This window comes from Colletotrichum spaethianum, assembly GCF_022836535.1.
Source record: "Colletotrichum spaethianum MAFF 239500 DNA, contig47, whole genome shotgun sequence".
Lineage (NCBI taxonomy): Eukaryota > Fungi > Ascomycota > Sordariomycetes > Glomerellales > Glomerellaceae > Colletotrichum > Colletotrichum spaethianum.
In genome coordinates this window covers 222,715-242,343 of record NW_026054817.1, presented here as the reverse complement: position 1 = coordinate 242,343, position 19,629 = coordinate 222,715, and the positions used below count along the sequence as shown (strand labels likewise).

The window sequence follows — 19,629 nt, the reverse complement described above, 5'->3', positions numbered from 1 at the left end:
CACTTTAAGGTGGGTAGCTGGGTGAGGTGAATGCACCCGGACGGCATAGTGCGGTGCCACTGCATCACATGCCGATGCCTTGGCCGAATTGGCCGATGGCAGTGGATGGCACTTTATCTCAGCTGCTGTCTTAGGCAAAGTAAGTTGGCGTGTAGTCGTAGAGAGAAACGTTGGGATGATTAGCCCTCAACGGCTGGCATAATCTAATTCGTATCCTATTCTGATGGTAGGCCTCCCGCATCAGCGCAAATCTTGTATCTCGCCATGCATTCCGGACGAATGCATCCCTGTGACATTATGCACTGTATCGCTGCTAGATCTAGAGCGCCTGCGGGAGGCCAACCAGCTAACCACCAATCACCCTAGCTATAGAGCCGCATGGCGTTGTTGTCTTTTTGGGTTGAACAGTCAGTAGGGAAGTGAACCTAAGTATGCACCAGAGATGGCCACCTTGTCTTACTCCAAGACACTTTTTCAGTAATGTCTTGCGGAGAGTTTATGGTATAGCATATGAATGAGACTGGATAACGGAACTTGCCATGGTTCTGGCGGTGTACCTGCAAACGTACCGCAGTGACTACCTGTGGATAATTGAAATAGAGTCGATGCCCACAGCTTCGAGAAAGAATGCTCTCCCATCCACAGTTCACAGACCGCAGGGATCCCTTGCGTAAGACCCTCTCAGACACAGGGCCCATTGGCAGCCTTCTTTCGGACGCTGACGACTCAGTAGGATGACTTTCAAATGCTATACGTGTCTGGCAGTATGGGACTACCGTATGTCCCGGGATCAACATGTGGCCTCTAAGGGTCATGTTGCCCCTAGCTTCGAGTGCGACAGCTGTGGCCGGTGCTTGAAGAGCCAGAAAGCCGTCGACCAACATAAGGATGATCTCGACCATTGGACGGACTCGGCTTTGACCTCCCTTATCGAGCCCATGCATAGCATCGGTAACAAACCCAACAACTCATACTTCACCCAGAAAGCTGTGCAAGCATTGCTTCCTATTACACCCTCAGTCGAACCAATGCCCGCAGCGTCCAAGGTTGAGAACAGTATCGACAAAACGATGGAAAACGACGCGGATCAAATAACTGTTCATATGGAACATCTAAGCTTTGACGCCGCCGCGCAACAGCAAGATGAGATCCTTTCCAGCCCTCTTCTAACCGTTTCTCTGGTTAATAATTCGCTCCCTTCTCAGTTCGGTCTTTTCGGCGGCACCGTATCTGAAGATCGCCCGATCTCGCAAGCGTCGCGCCTATTTCACAACGTCACTTGTCCCTCTAGCGTGTTCATATGTGGTAGCCAGGGTTCGGGCAAAAGCAACACGCTCTCGTGCCTTTTGGAAAACTGCCTCATACCAAGCAACCTTGGAAGGCTGCCGCGACCTCTCACTGGCATAGTATTTCACTTTGACAGCTTTATGTCGGATGCTGGCGGCCTTCCCTGCGAGGCAGCGTTTCTAGCATCCCATAACAAAGCTTCAGTCCGAGTTCTTTGTGCTCCTACAAACATTCGTACCGTCCAGGTACCATTACTCATCCTTGACTTACTCTAGTTAAAACTGAAGAGACGTATTTTCTAACTTATTGCTTTACTTGTAGGATGTTTACAGTCGCATTCCACGAGTCAAAGTCGAGCCTCTCAAGCTGAGCGATCAAGACCTTAACACCAAGCGAATGCTTGACCTTATGGCAGTCGGGGAGGGCAGCATGCCACTTTACCTCCACGTGGTAACCCGCATTCTCCGGGATATGCGTTTAGAGCAGCAGAAGAAAGGACATCCGTTCAGCTACCTTTCTTTCAAAGAAAAATTAGCCCAGGCGGATCTTACCTTAGCGCAACAGGGCCCCTTGGCCCAGCGTCTAGATATGCTGGAAAGCTTCATGGTCAATGGAAAAGCCAAGCACGAAAGGATTGATTGGCAACCAAAGGTAAGGCTGGTCCGCTGATTTCTACCACTGATCCGATTGACTGACATCATTGGCAAGGCTGGTCAACTCACAATTGTCGACCTCTCCTGTCCTTGCATTACGGCAGAGATGGCATGCTTACTCTTCAACATCTGCCTCTTGGTCTTCTTGGAGCAAAAGTCACACATGGGCAAGGTTGTTGCGCTTGATGAAGCGCACAAATACATGCAAGAATCCAACGAGAGCAGAACCTTGACTGGTTCGCTGTTAAAAACGATTCGCCTGCAGCGACACCTTGGCGTTCGCGTATTCATCTCTACTCAGGAGCCCAGCGTGTCGACGAAGCTCCTTGACCTGTGCTCGATGACAGTTGTACATCGGTTCACTTCGCCGGATTGGCTGCGCACTCTGCGCGGTCATATCGCAGGAGTCTCATCTGTCTCAGTTACCGCATCAGAACAGCAGGAAATGGTTAGAGATGTTGACCCACTTGTGATTGGGGAAAAGGATCCGGTCTCTGAACTATTTGCTAAGATCGTATCTCTGCAAACAGGGCATGCTCTTGTATTCGCGCCCAGCGCAGTCATTGGACGAGGAGAACAGATGGCAAATATGACGGCAGCCATTGAGCGATTGGCCCATAGGCCCCTCATGGTCAAGGTCCGGTCCCGCCTGACACAGGACGGCGGAAAGTCGGTGATGAGCTAGGGGTGTTAAGGTCGTATTCTGAAAGCAATGATTGACGAATATAGTTATGGGAAGAGCCTCGGCGATGGTGAAGATAAAAGCTGGACACTCACAAGTTATTGTCCCACGCATATGAATTGAAGTGTTCAGTGCAGAGTATTGAAGTAGAAAGACGATCGCTCACTCAATAGAACTTTGAAGTGTCTCGCATCATGATTTTTTGTATGCAACAGCGACTAAATATGGCTGTGGATCCTCAGAGGTGCACAGGTCTTCGCCCTCGCCAAGGATATATCTCTCAGACGCGAGCATTGGAGATGTTTAAACAAAGCTCATGTGAGCTGTTAACACAAAGGTGCTTGGGTCAAGACAACCCATAAGTCTTCGCACCTGTTCACTGAAGCTGCTAGCCGGCAGGATTTTACATGCAACTTCTTCAAGCGCTATCTATGAGTCGAATATATAATCAATGTCACTCATCTCCCAGATGAATCCCGAATATTTTAATTCTCATACGCGAGTTTGCAATATCCTAACGTGAGTCCCTGCCAGATACAGTAGTTTATTCGCCCAACATGACGCAATTAAACGGTAGTGGCCATGTTATGCCCACTCTCTCCGTCCTCACAGAGGACACCAAGCATAAACACTTCGATACGTACCTTCTCTACCCCGAGGACCAGGCGCCTCCTGTCTCTGGTAGCTGTTCAGTCACCGACGACTCCGATGACTCTTCCGAATACATCTCCAATACTATTGTCACCACGGATCCTTATGATACGTCTGCTGAAACGACTCTCAACCTCACAGGGCTCGGTGCCTTGCCTCTGACTTCGATAGATGCCTCGAGCACACCACCCAAGCCGGCAAACCACGTTGATCTCCATGTTACTTCTTGTGCGATCGAGTGTCCTCAGGTACAGAAGCGTCACAGGAAACGTTTGAGCACCTTGAAGCGAATTCTGGAGCAGGACTTTAGCAAAGAAAACAGGGTATTTTTGACGGACCAACCGCCCTCTCATCAGGTAAACTCTTCAACGGCAAATCAGCTAAGTTTCTTGGGACCAGGATTTCCAACAATAGACAAGACATCCAAAACAACCACTTCTCACGATTCCCACTACCGGATCACTGAGAAACGGCATCCCGCCTCTAGTCTCTTCGTCCATAACAAGCATCTCTTCCCTCGCTGATAAAGAAGGAGCACTGAAGAGCTTTCTCTGGGCCGAAGGCGTTCTCGACATGGCAGCAAATAAGCTTAATAGCGAGGATTGGACTCAAAGTTCAAAAGTAACCTGTGTTTCACTTTCTTCGAAGTCTTCGCAGGGTACTGTAAATCACCACGAGATATTGGACTCCGATCAGCACGACTCGGAGACTGATGCAGATGGCGACTTCATATTCCGAGTTATGGTGCGACTCGGCTCATGGCATAGGAGACAGGTTGCCGAGGGATACCCTTGGAAATGGAGCATGTCCGACGCTATTTTGGCTTTCAAGGTTATCATAAGTACCTACTGTCAGGCGTACTCACAGGGATACGTGACTCTCAATAAAGCCACCCAAAAAGTTCAGAACAAGACCTGGACGCTGTGGTGGGATCGATTTAGACCTTGGACAGAGTGCAAGGGCCCTTTCTTGGCCGAACTTGAAGCTGCTGGTATAGAAGCTAGTAAAGAAGCCAAGGATGAGGATAGATGGTTGGATTTGTTTCCTGATGTCGACTTTTATGAAGGGATTGGACGGTATAAGTCATCATGGTGACCAAATCCGCCGAGAGCTCCTAGAGTGGATCTATCACTAGAGCATTGATGCATTCTTGGCCGAGATATGGACTGATATGCTTAGTACTTAGTTCTAGTTTCTGTTCAATGAAGTCTGTAGTGACGTGGGTTTAATGGAGTAGCAGTCCTGTACCAGTATTCATCGTAGCCGTAAGCTGATGAGTGGTTAATGCCAACTGGTCCCCTCGTGCTACCTGCTACATGGAAACAAGCCGTTGCTTATACTATTATCCGTTGAGCATCAGTATTGCTCAATCTGCCCTTGTCTTTTGCCGTAATCCTAGAGTCTCGATGTCACTCTCACTCTCATGGATTATTTCTAGATGCTTCGTTACTAGTCTCCCCAGATATCAATCACAGCCTCAAGAAGCCCCGTGCTGTCTTTTTAGAGTGCAATGCCGTAAGAATCAAGACAGAAACATAGACAAAAGTTGGATAGGATTCGGCAAGGAGGGAAAGAAGGAGGGAAGTGGCTGCCTGTTTAGTTCCAGTGATTTCTGCATCCAGCCAGTACTCTCATACTCACCAAATCCCTCACTGTTCTTCTGTTGCAAGTGTGAAGTACAGTACCGCCGGGACGCTCCCTAATATGCGTTCCCTGGTCACTCGATCTTAAGGCAATACTTTCTTTCATCAACAATCTACGTAAAGGCTTTCTCTGAATATGTTCTTTACTCGGTTTTAAATCAGATCAAAAATTCTCAAAATCTGCCATTCAGAGTCTGCACCTGTCGTTGAGACTTCACCTCAAGCCCACAGTAAACATTAGCCCAAGATGAATTCTGTCTCATCTCAGCCAACACCTCTCATCCCGAACCATAGTGAGGACGTCTCCAAACATCTTTCCCCCTCAAACCCCATTTCCACCACAGAGTCCGACACCAATTTTGTCAATATTCTAGACTTGGCTGTCAACCAAGCGAAAAAGTACCAAACCAGAGGCAGTATCTTCTCTTTTAATATTCATGCGGCCGACGCCTACCTCTTCCCTCTGACGCACTTCATCTCCTTCATCGCCTTAATCTTTACCTTCCCTTTGAGTATCATTCTGAAGCGCAAATCCGCATTCGAGCAGATCTTGAGAGAAGCCGAGATGGCTCACAAAGGCCTCTACGACTCGCCGAAGCGATGCTTCTTCCCGTCGACTGATAAACAGCACCTCCTCCGCCTTTTCAACGTCGCGGGCTACACAGTACCACCCCCCTACTATTGTTTTTCTCATGTAGTCCTGCTCCACATCACTAATCCTCATCTTAGCATAAGCGAGATCCCAGCAAAGTCACTGAAGACTCTAAAACGAGCCTCCGCGAACTCGACTACATCCTTTGGCAAGAAGGCCTCCCCTCATACCTCGATCGCACCCAACGTTACGACTGCATGTCCGGCGACCCCGTCGATCGGCTTTTCGCGGCCCTCCCTGGCGTCGCCGAGGACGACTGGGGCTTCAAAGAGCCCAGCACAGCAAGCACCCACGACCGCCGCGTTGTCCTCGCACTCTGGCCCTACGCCAACTCCTCCCTAGAGGGCATACTCGCCAACACACAAGACCGGAATGCCCACGACTATTGGTGGGCCACCCGCTTTGCCTTCTCACTCTGGGAGCGCTCCGATCTTTCTATCCGCTGCGCTTTCACCCAGCTCCTCGGCCAGCTCGCTGTTGCCCGCGTCGCCCCCATAGATAATGACTTCATTGACGTCGTCCCAGGCCACGACTGCTGCGAAGAAGGAAAGCCTTGCCCGGGTGAGGCATACATCAATCGGAATGACTGGCTCAAGTACGCTCGGTGGATTCACCGCGGCAGACGGGATTCAGACGCCGACATCAAGAACCGGCAAGACCAGAAGTGCGCCAGCGAGATGAGCGATGCTCTCCACACCAACAAATGCGTCAAGTGCGGCATCGAGCGCGGCGAAACCAGCGCCCCTCCCAAGCAGCGCATGTTTTATTGCTCTGGTTGCTACGTCAGCTGGTACCCTTATCTCCGCCGCATGTACTGCTCGAAGAAATGCCAGAGAGAAGACTGGCCCAAGCACTTCCCTGACTGCCAGCGCCGCAAACACTTCCTCCGCGCTGTTTTCATCTTGAAGGGCATAGCGTCCAAGTTCATGGCGTCTACGTACTCGGGCTCTGCCGTCGACTGCGTGGGCGTTGAGCTCCGTGGAGGGGGCTCAAAGCGGGACAAGGTCGACCGCAGTGGGGTGCCGCGTACTGCCGTATCTCCTGGAGCGTATGCTGTCGGCCACTGGGTTGGACACCAGGTCTTCCCTCTCGGCCAGTCGTTTCTATCGCACAAGCCGACTGCCGATGTTCGCAAGGTATTGGCTTGGGATGCTGGTAACAACATCTACTATCATCTTCAGCCCATCATTGAGCAGGTCATTGGCCGTGAGTCCTAGTGCCCTCCTGCCGTGAGAATGGACTTGCCAGCTGACATTGTAGCCCATTGCGACATGATCGTCGAAACGGAAGTCTTCATCCGCAATGCGAAGAGCATCTCGACCCTTGCGAGTGACACCTGCCGTGAGGGACTCCAGATCCAGATTGCAAAGGGAAAGGATCCCATGTTCTGGCCTCATCCGGTTCTCAACTGCCGGCTTAAAGGCTCCGACCCCGATGACATCTACATCGTCGACCTCCTCGGCGACAAATTCGGGTTTACAGATATTGTCCTGCCTTTCACCGCGTTTATCAAATCAAGGCACGCCAGCTGCGTCTCATCGACGGTCATGAAAGACATGGCACCTCACTGGTACCCACCTAGCCAGAGAGGCCTCGTCACCTGCCGCGATACGGTGTCGTTTACCTGGGCAGAGTGCATCAAGACGTACTTTGCCAAGTATTACCCGAACCTCAAAGGCCCGTGGCAGGTGGCTCGTCTCAAGGAAGACAAGTGGAACGAGAAAGCCCGTGATATCATGACCATTTCGGACGTCATCTTCAAGGACATTACCGACCGCATCCGCCGGCAGGACATCTACCACCAGTACCTCGTTCATGACCCGAACCCGTACTCTCACGAGTTCTCCATTGGCGTAACCAACACTCAGGACGAGTGCGACCTCTACAAGAACATCTGGATGGACCGCCGCACCTACGACATCATCATCAAGGACGACCTCGTCGAGCAGCACAAGAAACTCCCCCCAGGCTCTGAAGCGCTCCGCCTTACGGCCCTCTGGATCGACCGCCTCACCAAACATGGCCAGCGGACCCCCTTCGACTCAATCAAGCTCCTCGGCCGGCGCGTAGCGAAGCACTTCTGCATCTGCACATCACACTCGGCGGACGAGTACCGTGAAATGGAAACGGCGTGGCTCATGTACAGCGGCATTCCCGCGGCGGACATTGAGGTGTTCTACAAACAGTGCGAACGGATGTTTGGTGACCTGATGAAAGCGGGCCCCATCTCACCCGACATGTTTCGCAATCTGATGGTGCCTGAGGGCGCGTTCGAGTGCATGAAGCACATGTCGCTTGAGGAGGCCAAGATCTTCATGGCGATCGGAGCATACATAACCACGCCCAACGCCAGCGAGTTCATGTCGAGAATTCAGGCTCAAGTCACGAAGATTTTAAATTCGAAGGAGTGATGCTTGGTTAAGTCGATAATTGACCGATTGCCTGCATAATTTTGTCAGAGACTGTGTGTGGCCGTTCAGCAGGATGGATTTGGTTTCTTTGTGAGGCTGATAGCCGGCACGACAATATTGTAGGAGACCGGCCGGGTCGTTTCTTCAAGGGGTTGCGAGATGGCTCCGGATGGCTTCAGGATTTGTGAGATACCCCCTTTACTTCATCCAGGTTTGACAGAATAGCATTTGCACTTTGCTCTGACAATGAGACGATCAAATGCATGCGTATGATTGGCCAATAAGATTGACTGTCGTGCACGGACCATATGAAATTTGTCCCGATTGAAGCTCGGGAAGCTCCATCAACTTTTTCCATCACCAGGCGCATCCCCATCACGCAGCAGGACTCTTGCAGACATCTCTTGCTCACCAGACACGTACGACACCCCAAAATACGTCACTGGCCCTCGAAAACGCTGACAGTGTACCACAGAATGCCACCTCGGTTACCACAACAGGCCGCGCGCGCCCTGCGCAGGTTGGCAACGCCGCCGACTTCCTCCCACCCCATGGCACGATACCTCACCACCTCGACCGCGCGTCTCGCCGCCCCGGCCGCCTCGAGCCACCCGTCCCTCCGTCTCCCCGCCGACTACGTCCCGCCGACGAAGCCCCCATCAGCGCGCCCCCCCGAAACACGCAAGTCTCAGCTCATCCGAACCTACACCTCGCTCCTCCGCACAACGCCCCTGATCCTCTTCTTCCAGCACAGCAACCTCACGGCCGACGAGTGGTCCGCCCTGCGCCGCGAGCTCAACGCCTCCCTTGCCGCCGCCACGCCTGAGGGCTCCGCCGTCGACGGTCGCGACGTCCACCTCCAAGTCCTGCGCACTCGCATGTTCAACGTTGCCCTGAAGCTGGCTGAATTCTACGACCCCGAGGTCGCCAAGGCCAAGCCTGGCGTGCAGACGGGCACCAGGGGCCCTCTCGTGCACGATCTGAGCACAGCGGCGTACGAGGCCATGAAGAACTTTGAGGCCCCTGAGGACTCGGCCTATGCGCAGATCTCGCCGCTGCTGTGCGGCCCGACGGCGGCGCTCGTTTTCCCCGCCGTGTCGCCCGCGCACCTGGCGGCGGCGTTGAAGATCCTCTCGCCTAGCCCGCCCAAGTTCCCCGCGCCGACGCGCAAAAAGAACCCGGGCTACTACGAGCCGCAGTGCCAGAGCGCGCTGCAGAAGCTGCTGCTTGTCGGTGGACGGATCGAGGGCGATGTGTTTGACGTCGAGGGCGTCAAGTGGGTTGGCGGTATCGAGGGCGGCCTCGACGGGCTGCGGGCGCAGCTCGTGTACCTGCTCCAGAGCGCTGGCTTGGGTCTTACTACTGCCCTTGAGGGTGGAAGCAAGAGCCTATGGTTGACATTGGAGGGACGGAGGACGCAGTTAGAGGATGAGGGTAAAGAGGGCGAGAAGAGGACCGAGGAGACTAAGAGCGAGTAGAGCATTGGGAGGAGGTGTATGATAGTGCTGTACAAGTCTGTATTATCACGGGATACGGATCTCTACTATAGAGCTAAACTATTTGTTCATGCAGTGGAGTTGAATGAGCCTTTGCGGTGTTTTTCGTGGTGTCTTGGTAGCCACGGGCTTGACCAGTCTTGGATTGTCGGTCTCTGCAAAAGACTGCCTCATCACCAGTCTGCCACCATCCAGACACGGGATACAAGCCTCACTCGAGAACGGTAGGGGGGATCCGTAATTCTATCTGCAGGGATAAGCCTCATCAACCTGGAGTTGGTAGGTGTGACATGCAGGCGCTCTTACATGGGCTTTTAGCTAAACGTATATTAGTGAAAATAAATGAGTTGTGGTCATCTTGAACTTATAGCCCTCGTTCGATCCAGCCTTGCAGTCCAGCAGTCCCTCAACAATCAAGCCGTTTGAGACGCCAGAGCAGACAATCTCAATCGACCCGAAGTGCCAATTGTCGAGGTGCCCCGATCTGCCCCCGACCGGGCCGGCAAAATGCGGGGCGGGCGACACTAACAGCAACCACTGCATGCGACCTGCATGAACGCGCCGTCGGACCGGGAAAGGACCCCCAGTTAAGCCTGGAGCGCACCAGTCCCCAGCGTGGTGTGCCAGCTCTAGCGGTACCTCCGCGTAGTACCTGACGCCATGGCATTGCGCGTTTCCGAGCTCTCCAATTCCTCCAGCTGACGTACCTCCACATCCCCTCGATTCCCAAAGCAACAACACAACAATAACATCTCCCTCGTGAAGCTCGCAACGCCCCTCCGCAACTCGCGCACCACTCCACCCCGCCACAGTCTCAACGTCCAATTTCCTCCATCGCCTTCGGCCCTCTAGCTTGGCCCCGAAACAGACCAGAACCGCTCAACCACGACGATGGACTTCGCTCCCTACCAATCCTCCCCGCCGGAGCGCGAACGAGCTTTCTCCCCTCCCCTCGCATCGCCGCGCGCCTCGGCCGATTTTCGAAGACCATTCTCGCCATACGGCCAGCCGTCACCGCCGCCGCTGCAGCATCCCCAACCTCAGCGCGGGTGGCAGCCAAACCTACCTGGGTCCTACCCAACGGCGGACGCCCATCGGGAGGGCGTGAGCGAGTTCGACACGAGCTTGGGCATCAGGCTAGATTACGAGGCTGCGCTGGCATACTTGGCTCTTCCGCCGTTAGGAGCGATACTGCTGTTGATTGGGGAGCGGAACAGTGATTATGTGAGGTATGTTGGACACTGTTGCTGAGTGCGCTGGCTGGGACCAGATTTCGCTGCCAAGAGTGACATCTTGCGCAATGCCCTCATCCAGGTATTGAGTAACGAACAGACCGCTGACACATGTCAGGTTTCACGCATGGCAATCCGCACTGCTCTTCACGGCGGTCATGATCTTTCACCTAGTGTTTCTGTCATGGTCCAAGTTTCTAAGCTGGTTCTTCTTTATTGGCGACTTGTTCGCCATGATTTGGTTGGCGTTGAGAGCGTATCAGGACGCGGATACACTCGATAGGTATGTCCATAAAGGTATGTATCCGTTTGCCAGGAGCAAGCACTGACAAATACCAGGTTCGAGGTCCCCATTATCGGCTCGGCAGCTAGTCGTATCCTGGATGACGAATGATTTGACGGCTGGAAGTTCGGGAGGTATGCTGTAAGATGGCGAGGGCATGGCTTAATGACTGTTGTTACGCATATCATATACCCTTTTAATCAGTCAGAGAGAGAGGCATTTCTAGCCGTCCTGGCTCTTGGCTTTCTGTTCTGATAGACATGCCATTTGGCCTTATAAATGAAAGACAAAGAATTATGAATTTCACTTGAATGAGTATCGTACGAAACGCATTCTGAAAAGCTCAGTGAGAATATTCGATGGGTATCCATATCCTCGTGGCACGGTGTGAGGCACTGTTTATTGGATAATTGACACGGCTGCCGGATCCGGTCGGACTTTCCTCCTAGCGCTTTCCGGCAAGAGGTGGCCACCGGACGCACAGGGCAACACCAGGCTGATTACGCGACTGTTGCTTGCCTTGAGGTCCAGCTCGAGCCTCACTGCCCGTACCTCAACGACGCAGCTCCGAAGCTGTCCCTTACTGCTCCATCACCACCCACGACGAAGAAAACGGCACCACACCTGATCCATCACCACACCACCCCACGCGTTGACGACAGAAACGGCGAATTGTATCCTTGACGACCATTTGCCTCTAATACCCTCCAGCTTCACACCCCGCCACCATGTCGACCCTTGAAGAGCTCGACGATCTCGATCGTCACGACAAGAACGACAAGAGAGACGATGGCGAAAAGGACAAGGACAACAAGAAACCCTCCGGTGAAGGTGATGCCGACATGAAGGATGCGGAGGAGGAGGAGGACATCCTCGATGACGAGATTCTGAACCTCAGCACCCAGGACATCCAGACCCGCAAACGGCTGCTCGAGAACGACTCGAGGATCATGCGCAGCGAGCTGCAACGGTTGACGCACGAGAAGGCCACCATGGGAGAGAAAATCAAGGAGAACCTCGACAAGATCGCCAACAACCGGTATGCCCCTCCATTCAACCGACAATGACGAAACGGATAGCTGACTACTCCACCCACAGGCAATTACCTTACTTAGTCGGCAACGTTGTCGAACTCCTCGATCTCGACCCTACTGCCGAGTCATCGGAAGAGGGCGCCAACATCGACCTAGACGCTACCCGTGTGGGCAAGTCCGCAGTCATCAAGACGTCCACGAGACAAACCATCTTCCTTCCGCTGATCGGTCTGGTCGACCCCACAACCCTGAAGCCTGGTGACCTTATTGGTGTCAACAAAGACTCGTACCTCATTCTGGACACGCTCCCGGCCGAGTATGACAGCAGAGTCAAGGCTATGGAGGTCGACGAGAAGCCAACAGAGAAGTACACAGATGTCGGTGGTCTGGACAAGCAAATTGAAGAGCTGGTCGAGGCCATTGTCTGGCCCATGAAGGAAGCTGAACGGTTCAAGAAGATTGGAATCAAGGCGCCAAAGGGTAAGTCTTACTTGTCTTTTATGGGCTGGAATCTCGGGGCAAAGCTGACGATATTTAGGTGCTCTGATGTACGGACCCCCCGGTACCGGAAAGACGCTCCTGGCCCGAGCCTGCGCAGCGCAAACCGACGCCACTTTCCTCAAGCTTGCTGGTCCCCAGCTGGTACAGATGTTCATCGGTGACGGTGCCAAGCTCGTGCGCGACTGCTTCGCTCTCGCCAAGGAGAAGGCGCCCGCCATCATCTTCATCGACGAGTTGGACGCCGTCGGTACGAAGCGTTTCGACAGCGAGAAGAGCGGTGACAGAGAGGTGCAGAGAACTATGCTGGAGCTTCTCAACCAGCTCGACGGTTTCGCATCAGACGACCGCATCAAGGTGCTGGCCGCCACGAACCGTGTTGATGTGTTGGATCCCGCGCTGCTCCGTTCGGGTCGTCTGGACCGCAAGATTGAGTTCCCCTTGCCGAATGAGGAGGCCCGCGCCCAGATCCTCAAGATTCACTCTCGCAAGATGAAGGTCGACCCCGCTGTCAACTGGGGCGAGTTGGCCCGTAGTACGGACGAGTTTGGAGGTGCCATGCTCAAGGCTGTCTGTGTGGAGGCTGGTATGATTGCCTTGCGGATGGGCAAGAACAAGATCAGCCACGAGCACTACGTGGACGCCATTGCCGAAGTGCAGGCCAAGAAGAAGGACGTAAGTTCAGACGGTGTCTCTACCCTGGTCCTACTCGTACTGACCCACTCCAGACTGTCAACTTCTACGCTTAATCCATTCGCATGTCGGGTGATGCCGCTAAGTTTCTGGGGTTATTGCTTCTGGCGGGAATGGGAAGACATAGAGGAGTCGAATGCGATAGACAACAACTTTGTACGATTACCACAGACACTCAAGCGGCCCTATAGGAATGGAAAGCAGTGTTGGCAAGACCGGCAAACGACGTTCATGTGTGATGTTCTCACGGAAATCAATCTAGATGCTTGGGCGCAAGCGAGGCCTCCTGCCAAGTGGCAATACCAGGTGATGGCAAAAAAGAAGGCCCCATTTCACAAACCGTGAAACGGAATAGCATGTTGACAAAAGTTGGAAATTCACGATGATCTGCATCGTGGAGGTGCGCTAAACACTGAGAGCGCGCTTCCCCCTTGATACGAAGACCTGATCGGCAAGTTGCCAGGAAGTCTCACGGGATGTCTGCATCTGAGCTGCCGCGTACGGGAGGCCCTGTCGAGCTGAAAACGATCACGCATGCAAGCCAGGACAATCTTGGTAAGTGGTGGAAGGGGCTGCGTGAATGCATTCCAAGTGGCAGTTGTCGTCGAGCCGTTTACGTTGCGTACTCATCGTCCGTTGATTGTCCCGGGACCACGACTCCCACTTTGGATGAACGACCAATGACAAGAGTCAATGCGTCAAGGCGGTGCGATGGCGGCCGGGGAGGGATTGCTCCTCCATGAGCGTTGTGAGTGTTATGAGCCGTGTCGAGTATATCGTGTGGCGATATGTCCTATATATCCACTAGGAACTAATGTGCCGGCCTGCCGTCTTTGCAATCTTATTGGCGGGACGTAAAATGCAACCTTGGCGACGAAGAACTTTGGAACCGCGGACCTTGATTTTTCTCGATGGGCCGATCTCTGCCTGGTTTGGGGTCGCTTCGAGGTGGTCGAGGCGACAGGGGATCTCAACATGGAAGTCATACCCTAGCGTATCTCTGTGGCTTTCTTTTGTTTGGGTCCAAATGTCGGTTGGCTCTTGGGACTTGATAAAGGAGTGGTCAATTGGTGACGACGAATTGCTGTGAAGAGGGAGATGACGGCAAGGAGAGGGCTGAGGTGACATCGTGGGAGGCGAACCGTTTGTTGTACAATTCCAGTAGGCATTGGGCACGAACAACCTGGGCTGGCCGGCAAGTTTTCTTCTTTCTTTCTTCCTCGGGTACGCATCGCGCAGGCTCAGAGTTCCAGTGCAACAGCTCTCGGGAGTTTTCTGCTTGTCAAGGTCTCATGGTAGTAACACCGGGGGAGACGAAGGGTTACCGAGCGTGCGGACCGTGGCCGGGGGGTCGGCGGATGACGCCACCGCGGCTGATGGCAACGTGAGAAGCTTACTTTTATTGTGCTTCTCCAAGTCCCATCTTTCCAAGTTTGTTTATGGACTGGGAATGTCCAAAGCGAGCCTTATGGGTGAGACAATATCGGCACCCCGATCTTGAGTCCATCCCGCAGCCGGGCCCCATATGCCGTCCTGGCCTGCGTCCGGCTCCATGGCCGGGTAATTTCCCGAAGCGATCGTCATACCATGCATCTTCCCAGCAAAGCTGAGATGCCGTTCATCGCTTCATTCGCAGTCGTCCGGCTCTCGTGTCCGTTCAACGCTTAACGTATTCAAGGCGAGATCACCATGCCAGCTCGTCTATTGTTAGAACGTTGACACGTTTTCCGGCCACGAAAACGGCAAAGATGGGCGCGTCCAGCTGTCCAAGGGATAATGACAGGTATGTAGAAGAAGCACATTGCATCGTTGGGCTCGCCGATCTGTAGCTGGCTAAGCCACTCAGCCACAGCTTTGCCGTTAGACACGAGGAAGTCTGACAGGTCGTCGGCCTTTAAGGATATGTGTTGCAAAGGTCAAAGTGACTACCTGACTAGGTACGCCGAAATGACGCCTCTCCTCCTCCTCTCCTTCTAGAGACTAAATCATGGATAGTGCACCCGGCTCAGGGGTGGCACTTGTGTGTGCTGCCCGGTACTTAAGATGCAGGGGAACGGCACATATAGCCCCCAATCCCCGCTTTCCCATCGCCGCCGTGGCTCTGTTCTCCTCCGTAGGCGCGGACCAACGACGTCTCGCGACGGGGGGTATTTTCCTCCGTCGCTCTGATTGCTTGGCTGTTAGTTAGCCTGTTTGGCTTGTTGGACGTATACCCCGTTCTTGTGTTACGGGGCCAGCATTGACACAGTATTATATCACATTCGAGATCCGGTTCTACGTGCTTTTCATCGTTAGCCATGACGGCACCCGCCCAAGCTACCCTTCCTCTGTTTGTCAACTCTCGCCTTGGCTGTCGGCCGGGTGGGATTTCTCGTACGATCTGTACAGCAATTTATGCGCGGTTTCCACCACGCACATGGACACATGGCAAAATGACCCGGGTATTTCTTGTCACCGCGACGAAAGAAAGGAAGCAAACGCCGTGGTGACGATCGCCCATTGTCGAAATTATGAGGCACGGCAAGGCGAGGCGAGCCCAGCTACTAGTTTAATGTTCATGTATCTACGAACTCGTCCGATCGCCACGACCCTAGCTCGCCATCCCGGTTGAAGTTGACCTCTCCTGCCTTGTCGGTCTAATTTCCTGTTCTGTTAACCTCGATTAATGCAATTCTATAGCTCTTCTGACGGGGATTCGAAATCTTCGACTTGGCCAGATATGGAATGAGCAAGGTAGTACCTGACGTATGCACTCGTCCCCTTTACCGGCAGAGCCCCTCATCAAGGACAGGTAGTCAGGTTCTGGGTCGACCGAGGTGCTCGACCGTTTTCTGCCATGCGGGAGATTGGAGTCATGCATGGCTGTTTCTGGCTGACGTTCTGGAAGGCGGCGCGTGGACTCACTGGCCGACACCCGGGTCATGTCCGACGCCTCGTCTCCGCCATGTCTAGCAACGAGAGGCTGTTGTCATCCTCGGGGCTTCTGCCACTGTCGTCAGTGTAATCTGCTCGCTCTTCATGCGGTCCACGCCGCACAGAGATTCGGTAGCGATATCCTGGGGGCCGTCATACAGCGTTTTGGATCCTAGGCTAGGGATGGACTAGCCGAGCAATCAGGAGGGCTCGCTTCGTGTCGCACAACTGTTCGACTGATGTTGCTGACGATCGGCACATGTCTCCTTCCATGTACTCGAGAGACACGGGGGAAGAGGAGCAGGTGGGTTACTTTTCTTTTGCGGGTCTCGTTGTCATGCGCTGTTCAGGCCGGACAGCCACACGCAATCCAAGCGCTTCCAGACGCGCAAACGACGTCTACACAAACTCGGCCCTGCATCAGACCAGGGATTCGCGCAGTTCCCAGAAACTCTGCTTGTCTACCGATGCAGTGGTCACTGCAGCCTCTCAATAGTCTGATGTGTGCCTGCGTCCAGAACTCCCGAGCTTGCTGGGCCATCATCTCAAGGCTAAAGCTGACGACCATGCCAAATCCTCCTCGTCAGGGGAACCATGCCGGTGTGTCCTGCCTCCCCCGCCCCTGTCCAACAACGGTTCGCGGAGCGGTCTACAAGACGTAGGTACTCTTCATTAGGTCTACGTGTGGCTTGGTCTTGTCCACTTACACACTCTCAATGGGGGCCCCCCATAACAATGTGTGGACGATGTCGACCTATGATGTGAGCAAGATGGGTGTCTGCCCGCCAAGATCCCGGATAAGCGGCCTCAACCGGTTGAGAAGCGTGTGTGTGTGGCGACATAGGGAAGCTCCATTGGAGATTCAGGTACCGATCTCGAGTAGTTTCTTTGGAGTTCATATGCTGGCACGGATGGAGAATGACTTTGGGCTGCAGTCCAGTTCAAGTCGCGCTGACCAGACCGCTACCCCTGAGCTTCATGAGGTATCAGGCTTGACTGACCATGAGATCTACAAGTCCGTCTTCGTCACTCCATAGTTCGAGAGGGGGGCTATATTTGGTCACGTCTAAGACTCCGGGTCTATCACGATGACACCCTATCCAAGAGTTTCCGATGTAGGTGGGCTCAAGGCGGCGCGACAGCGTCCTGTTTGCTGTGTCCAAGCTGAGGGAGCATCGTCATAGAGACGGAGGCCTGTGACGAAGGTCAAGACAACCACCCTTCTTCCTTTGGCGGTCTGCTCAGTCCGGGATCTCTATATAAGAAGCCAACCTCCAACCCATCGACATTATCATTTTCCTTCTCATCACCAGCCCATCACAACCCACCAAGCCTTACCTCCCTCTCCAACTCTCCAACAGTCTCTTAGTACATCCAATCGTTACCAAGCCACCACCAAAAACCAAAAACCTACCGTCAAGATGCAGTTCACCGTCGCCATGGCCGCCCTCTTCGCCAGCGTCGCCCTCGCGGCCCCGGTTGTCGAGGAGCGCCAGGCCGTCTACATCCCCTGCTCCGGTCTCTACGGCACCTCGCAGTGCTGCGCGACCGACGTTCTCGGCATCGCAGACCTCGACTGTGGCAACCCGCCCGAGGCGCCCACCTCTGGTGATGAGTTCAGCTCCATCTGCTCCGCCATTGGCCAGCGTGCCCGCTGCTGCGTCCTGCCTATTGTAAGTTGATCTTAGGAAAGTGAGGCTCGGAGACACTGCTAACATCTTTCGACAGCTGGACCAGGGCATCCTCTGCAACACCCCCACCGGTGTTACGGACTAAGCGCCTTCATGACTAGGTCATGGAGTTGAGATACTTGATTCCGGATTGGTTCTAACGGCAAGATGATCTATGCGGCTGTACGATCTTGAGGGATGCAATTGCACTCTTCCTCTGACTTTTACGAGCAATATTGGGTATACTGGACGAATATGAAGTTGGTACATGGACGGGCAAAGCTTGGAGTCTGAGGACTACAAATGGATTGTATTATGGAATGTACAGAATCAATGCCTAGGGAATGAAAGTCTTTGAAACCAGTCGACATTTGTGCTTCTCGAACTACGACAGTGGCTACAGGAAATCCAGACCGATTGAGTTGAGCTTGAAAGTTCTCGTCACCTTGACTAACCGACGACTGGGCTAATAATGATGCTGTGCTCCAAAGCCTTGGATCATTGGCTTGGAAACGAATGTGGCTGATGTGCCTAACATCTTAAGAACCTGGTGTTTGTGTCGCAGCGCTTACCACCAATTGACTGGAGTTGGCTTCCCGTATGTTTGCCAGTATTGTGGTAGTATTTGGCAGACCTCTTTGAGTAAGTAGGCCTAGAAAACTCAGCAAGCACACAGCATTGCCATTGACAAGGTTGGACTTCAGCACAACGACGCAAAGGGCTCAAGAAAACCACACTGCCACGGGTCGATGCTTCGAAGAATTCATGTTACCGACGCAAAGGCTAAGCGACATCTTACACGAACGATTCCGCATACCGAGGCGCAGGCCCGCTGCGATTCTCCGGGACAATGGCGGCGGCTATTTCCGGCCACGTCCGGGGTTTGGTAAGAGCAGTGATGAACACCCAATGACCAAAACCTCCATTCCCGTACCCTTGGCAGCGGTACCAGCATTGGCAAACGGTGACTGCGAAGAAGACAGCGTGGACTCATAGCTCACTCACAGGAACGGTGATCGGGCGATGACGATACATGGGCCGGTCTAGGCCCCAGGTTGGACTAGGGGAGGTTGGAGGTGAAGCTCTCGGTGAAGGGCCAAACATGTGAGTTTGCTTTCTGCGAGCACAGACCGCCGGCTGGCAGCTTCAAGCCCACCTACCCCACACCCCGGACCCGTCCGTCCCATCCAGGCCGCCAAGGATCGCGATTCACCTCCGTTGTGAGGTGCAACCGGTGGCGGTGCGGAGAGTGGCTGATTTTTTTCTCCCCCTTCGTCTGTGGGGTTCGCTCAGAATGACATCACCGGAGCAATTGGTCCTGGCGCGCCACCGCTGGTTGCTGGGTTGGTTGGTGAGCTCAGTGAGACAGACAGCAGGAAGACAGCAGCAAGAGCTTGCAGCTTCCCGCTGGAGCTAAGAGCTAAGGATGACGCACGCACCAGGAAAGAGCATCTCTGGAAGTGTTGAGGCAGGAGAGACAAGAAACCAGCGATGGCTTTTTCTCTGTGGATTATGGAGCGATTTCGTCTCCCTTTTGTCTAACGGAAACATGCGATCCCGAATGTTATTAGTAGTATCCCGGTATTCCCAATAGCATAGAACGGCATGCCGTCTCCCCCATTTTCCCCATCGACAAAATGGTTTCACCGCCTGGGCTCAAAACTGACCTGCAACCTTAATGTTCAGCGCTATGCACGTTGCCGGCGGGGCTACGTACCTCCCTCAACCGCGTCGCTAAGCTGTAAGGAAAACCCACTAGCCAAGGGGGGTAGCTACGTCATGCCTGGAAGATGAGCTTCACGGAGCTCTCTGAATGGCTGCGCGGAGAGCT

At 53.6% G+C, this 19,629-nt stretch overlaps 5 protein-coding genes across 5 annotated transcripts; all 5 read left to right on the top strand.

Annotated features, from left to right (window-relative positions):
• Window positions 1-5,163: 5,163 nt before the first annotated feature.
• On the top strand, window positions 5,164-7,979 carry ColSpa_11533 (uncharacterized protein; the record flags this gene model as incomplete). Its single annotated transcript, XM_049277745.1, has 3 exons — window positions 5,164-5,580; window positions 5,646-6,774; window positions 6,829-7,979. The coding sequence occupies 3 exons, from the start codon at window positions 5,164-5,166 to the stop codon at window positions 7,977-7,979; spliced, it is 2,697 nt and encodes an 898-aa protein (XP_049133702.1).
• A 551-nt stretch (window positions 7,980-8,530) lies between these two features.
• ColSpa_11532 (54S ribosomal protein L11, mitochondrial) lies at window positions 8,531-9,457 on the top strand (the record flags this gene model as incomplete). The annotated part of the gene is made up of 1 exon (XM_049277744.1): window positions 8,531-9,457. The coding sequence occupies one exon, from the start codon at window positions 8,531-8,533 to the stop codon at window positions 9,455-9,457; it is 927 nt and encodes a 308-aa protein (XP_049133701.1).
• Window positions 9,458-10,366: 909 nt separating this feature from the next.
• On the top strand, window positions 10,367-11,101 carry ColSpa_11531 (UPF0145 protein; the record flags this gene model as incomplete). The annotated part of the gene is made up of 3 exons (XM_049277743.1): window positions 10,367-10,704; window positions 10,826-10,990; window positions 11,047-11,101. The coding sequence occupies 3 exons, from the start codon at window positions 10,367-10,369 to the stop codon at window positions 11,099-11,101; spliced, it is 558 nt and encodes a 185-aa protein (XP_049133700.1).
• A 617-nt stretch (window positions 11,102-11,718) lies between these two features.
• On the top strand, window positions 11,719-13,271 carry ColSpa_11530 (26S proteasome regulatory subunit 6A; the record flags this gene model as incomplete). The annotated part of the gene is made up of 4 exons (XM_049277742.1): window positions 11,719-12,029; window positions 12,089-12,504; window positions 12,563-13,197; window positions 13,251-13,271. The coding sequence occupies 4 exons, from the start codon at window positions 11,719-11,721 to the stop codon at window positions 13,269-13,271; spliced, it is 1,383 nt and encodes a 460-aa protein (XP_049133699.1).
• A 4,278-nt stretch (window positions 13,272-17,549) lies between these two features.
• On the top strand, window positions 17,550-17,904 carry ColSpa_11529 (cryparin; the record flags this gene model as incomplete). Its single annotated transcript, XM_049277741.1, has 2 exons — window positions 17,550-17,801; window positions 17,857-17,904. 2 exons carry the CDS (start codon window positions 17,550-17,552, stop codon window positions 17,902-17,904), a joined length of 300 nt encoding a protein of 99 aa, XP_049133698.1.
• Window positions 17,905-19,629: the final 1,725 nt, after the last annotated feature.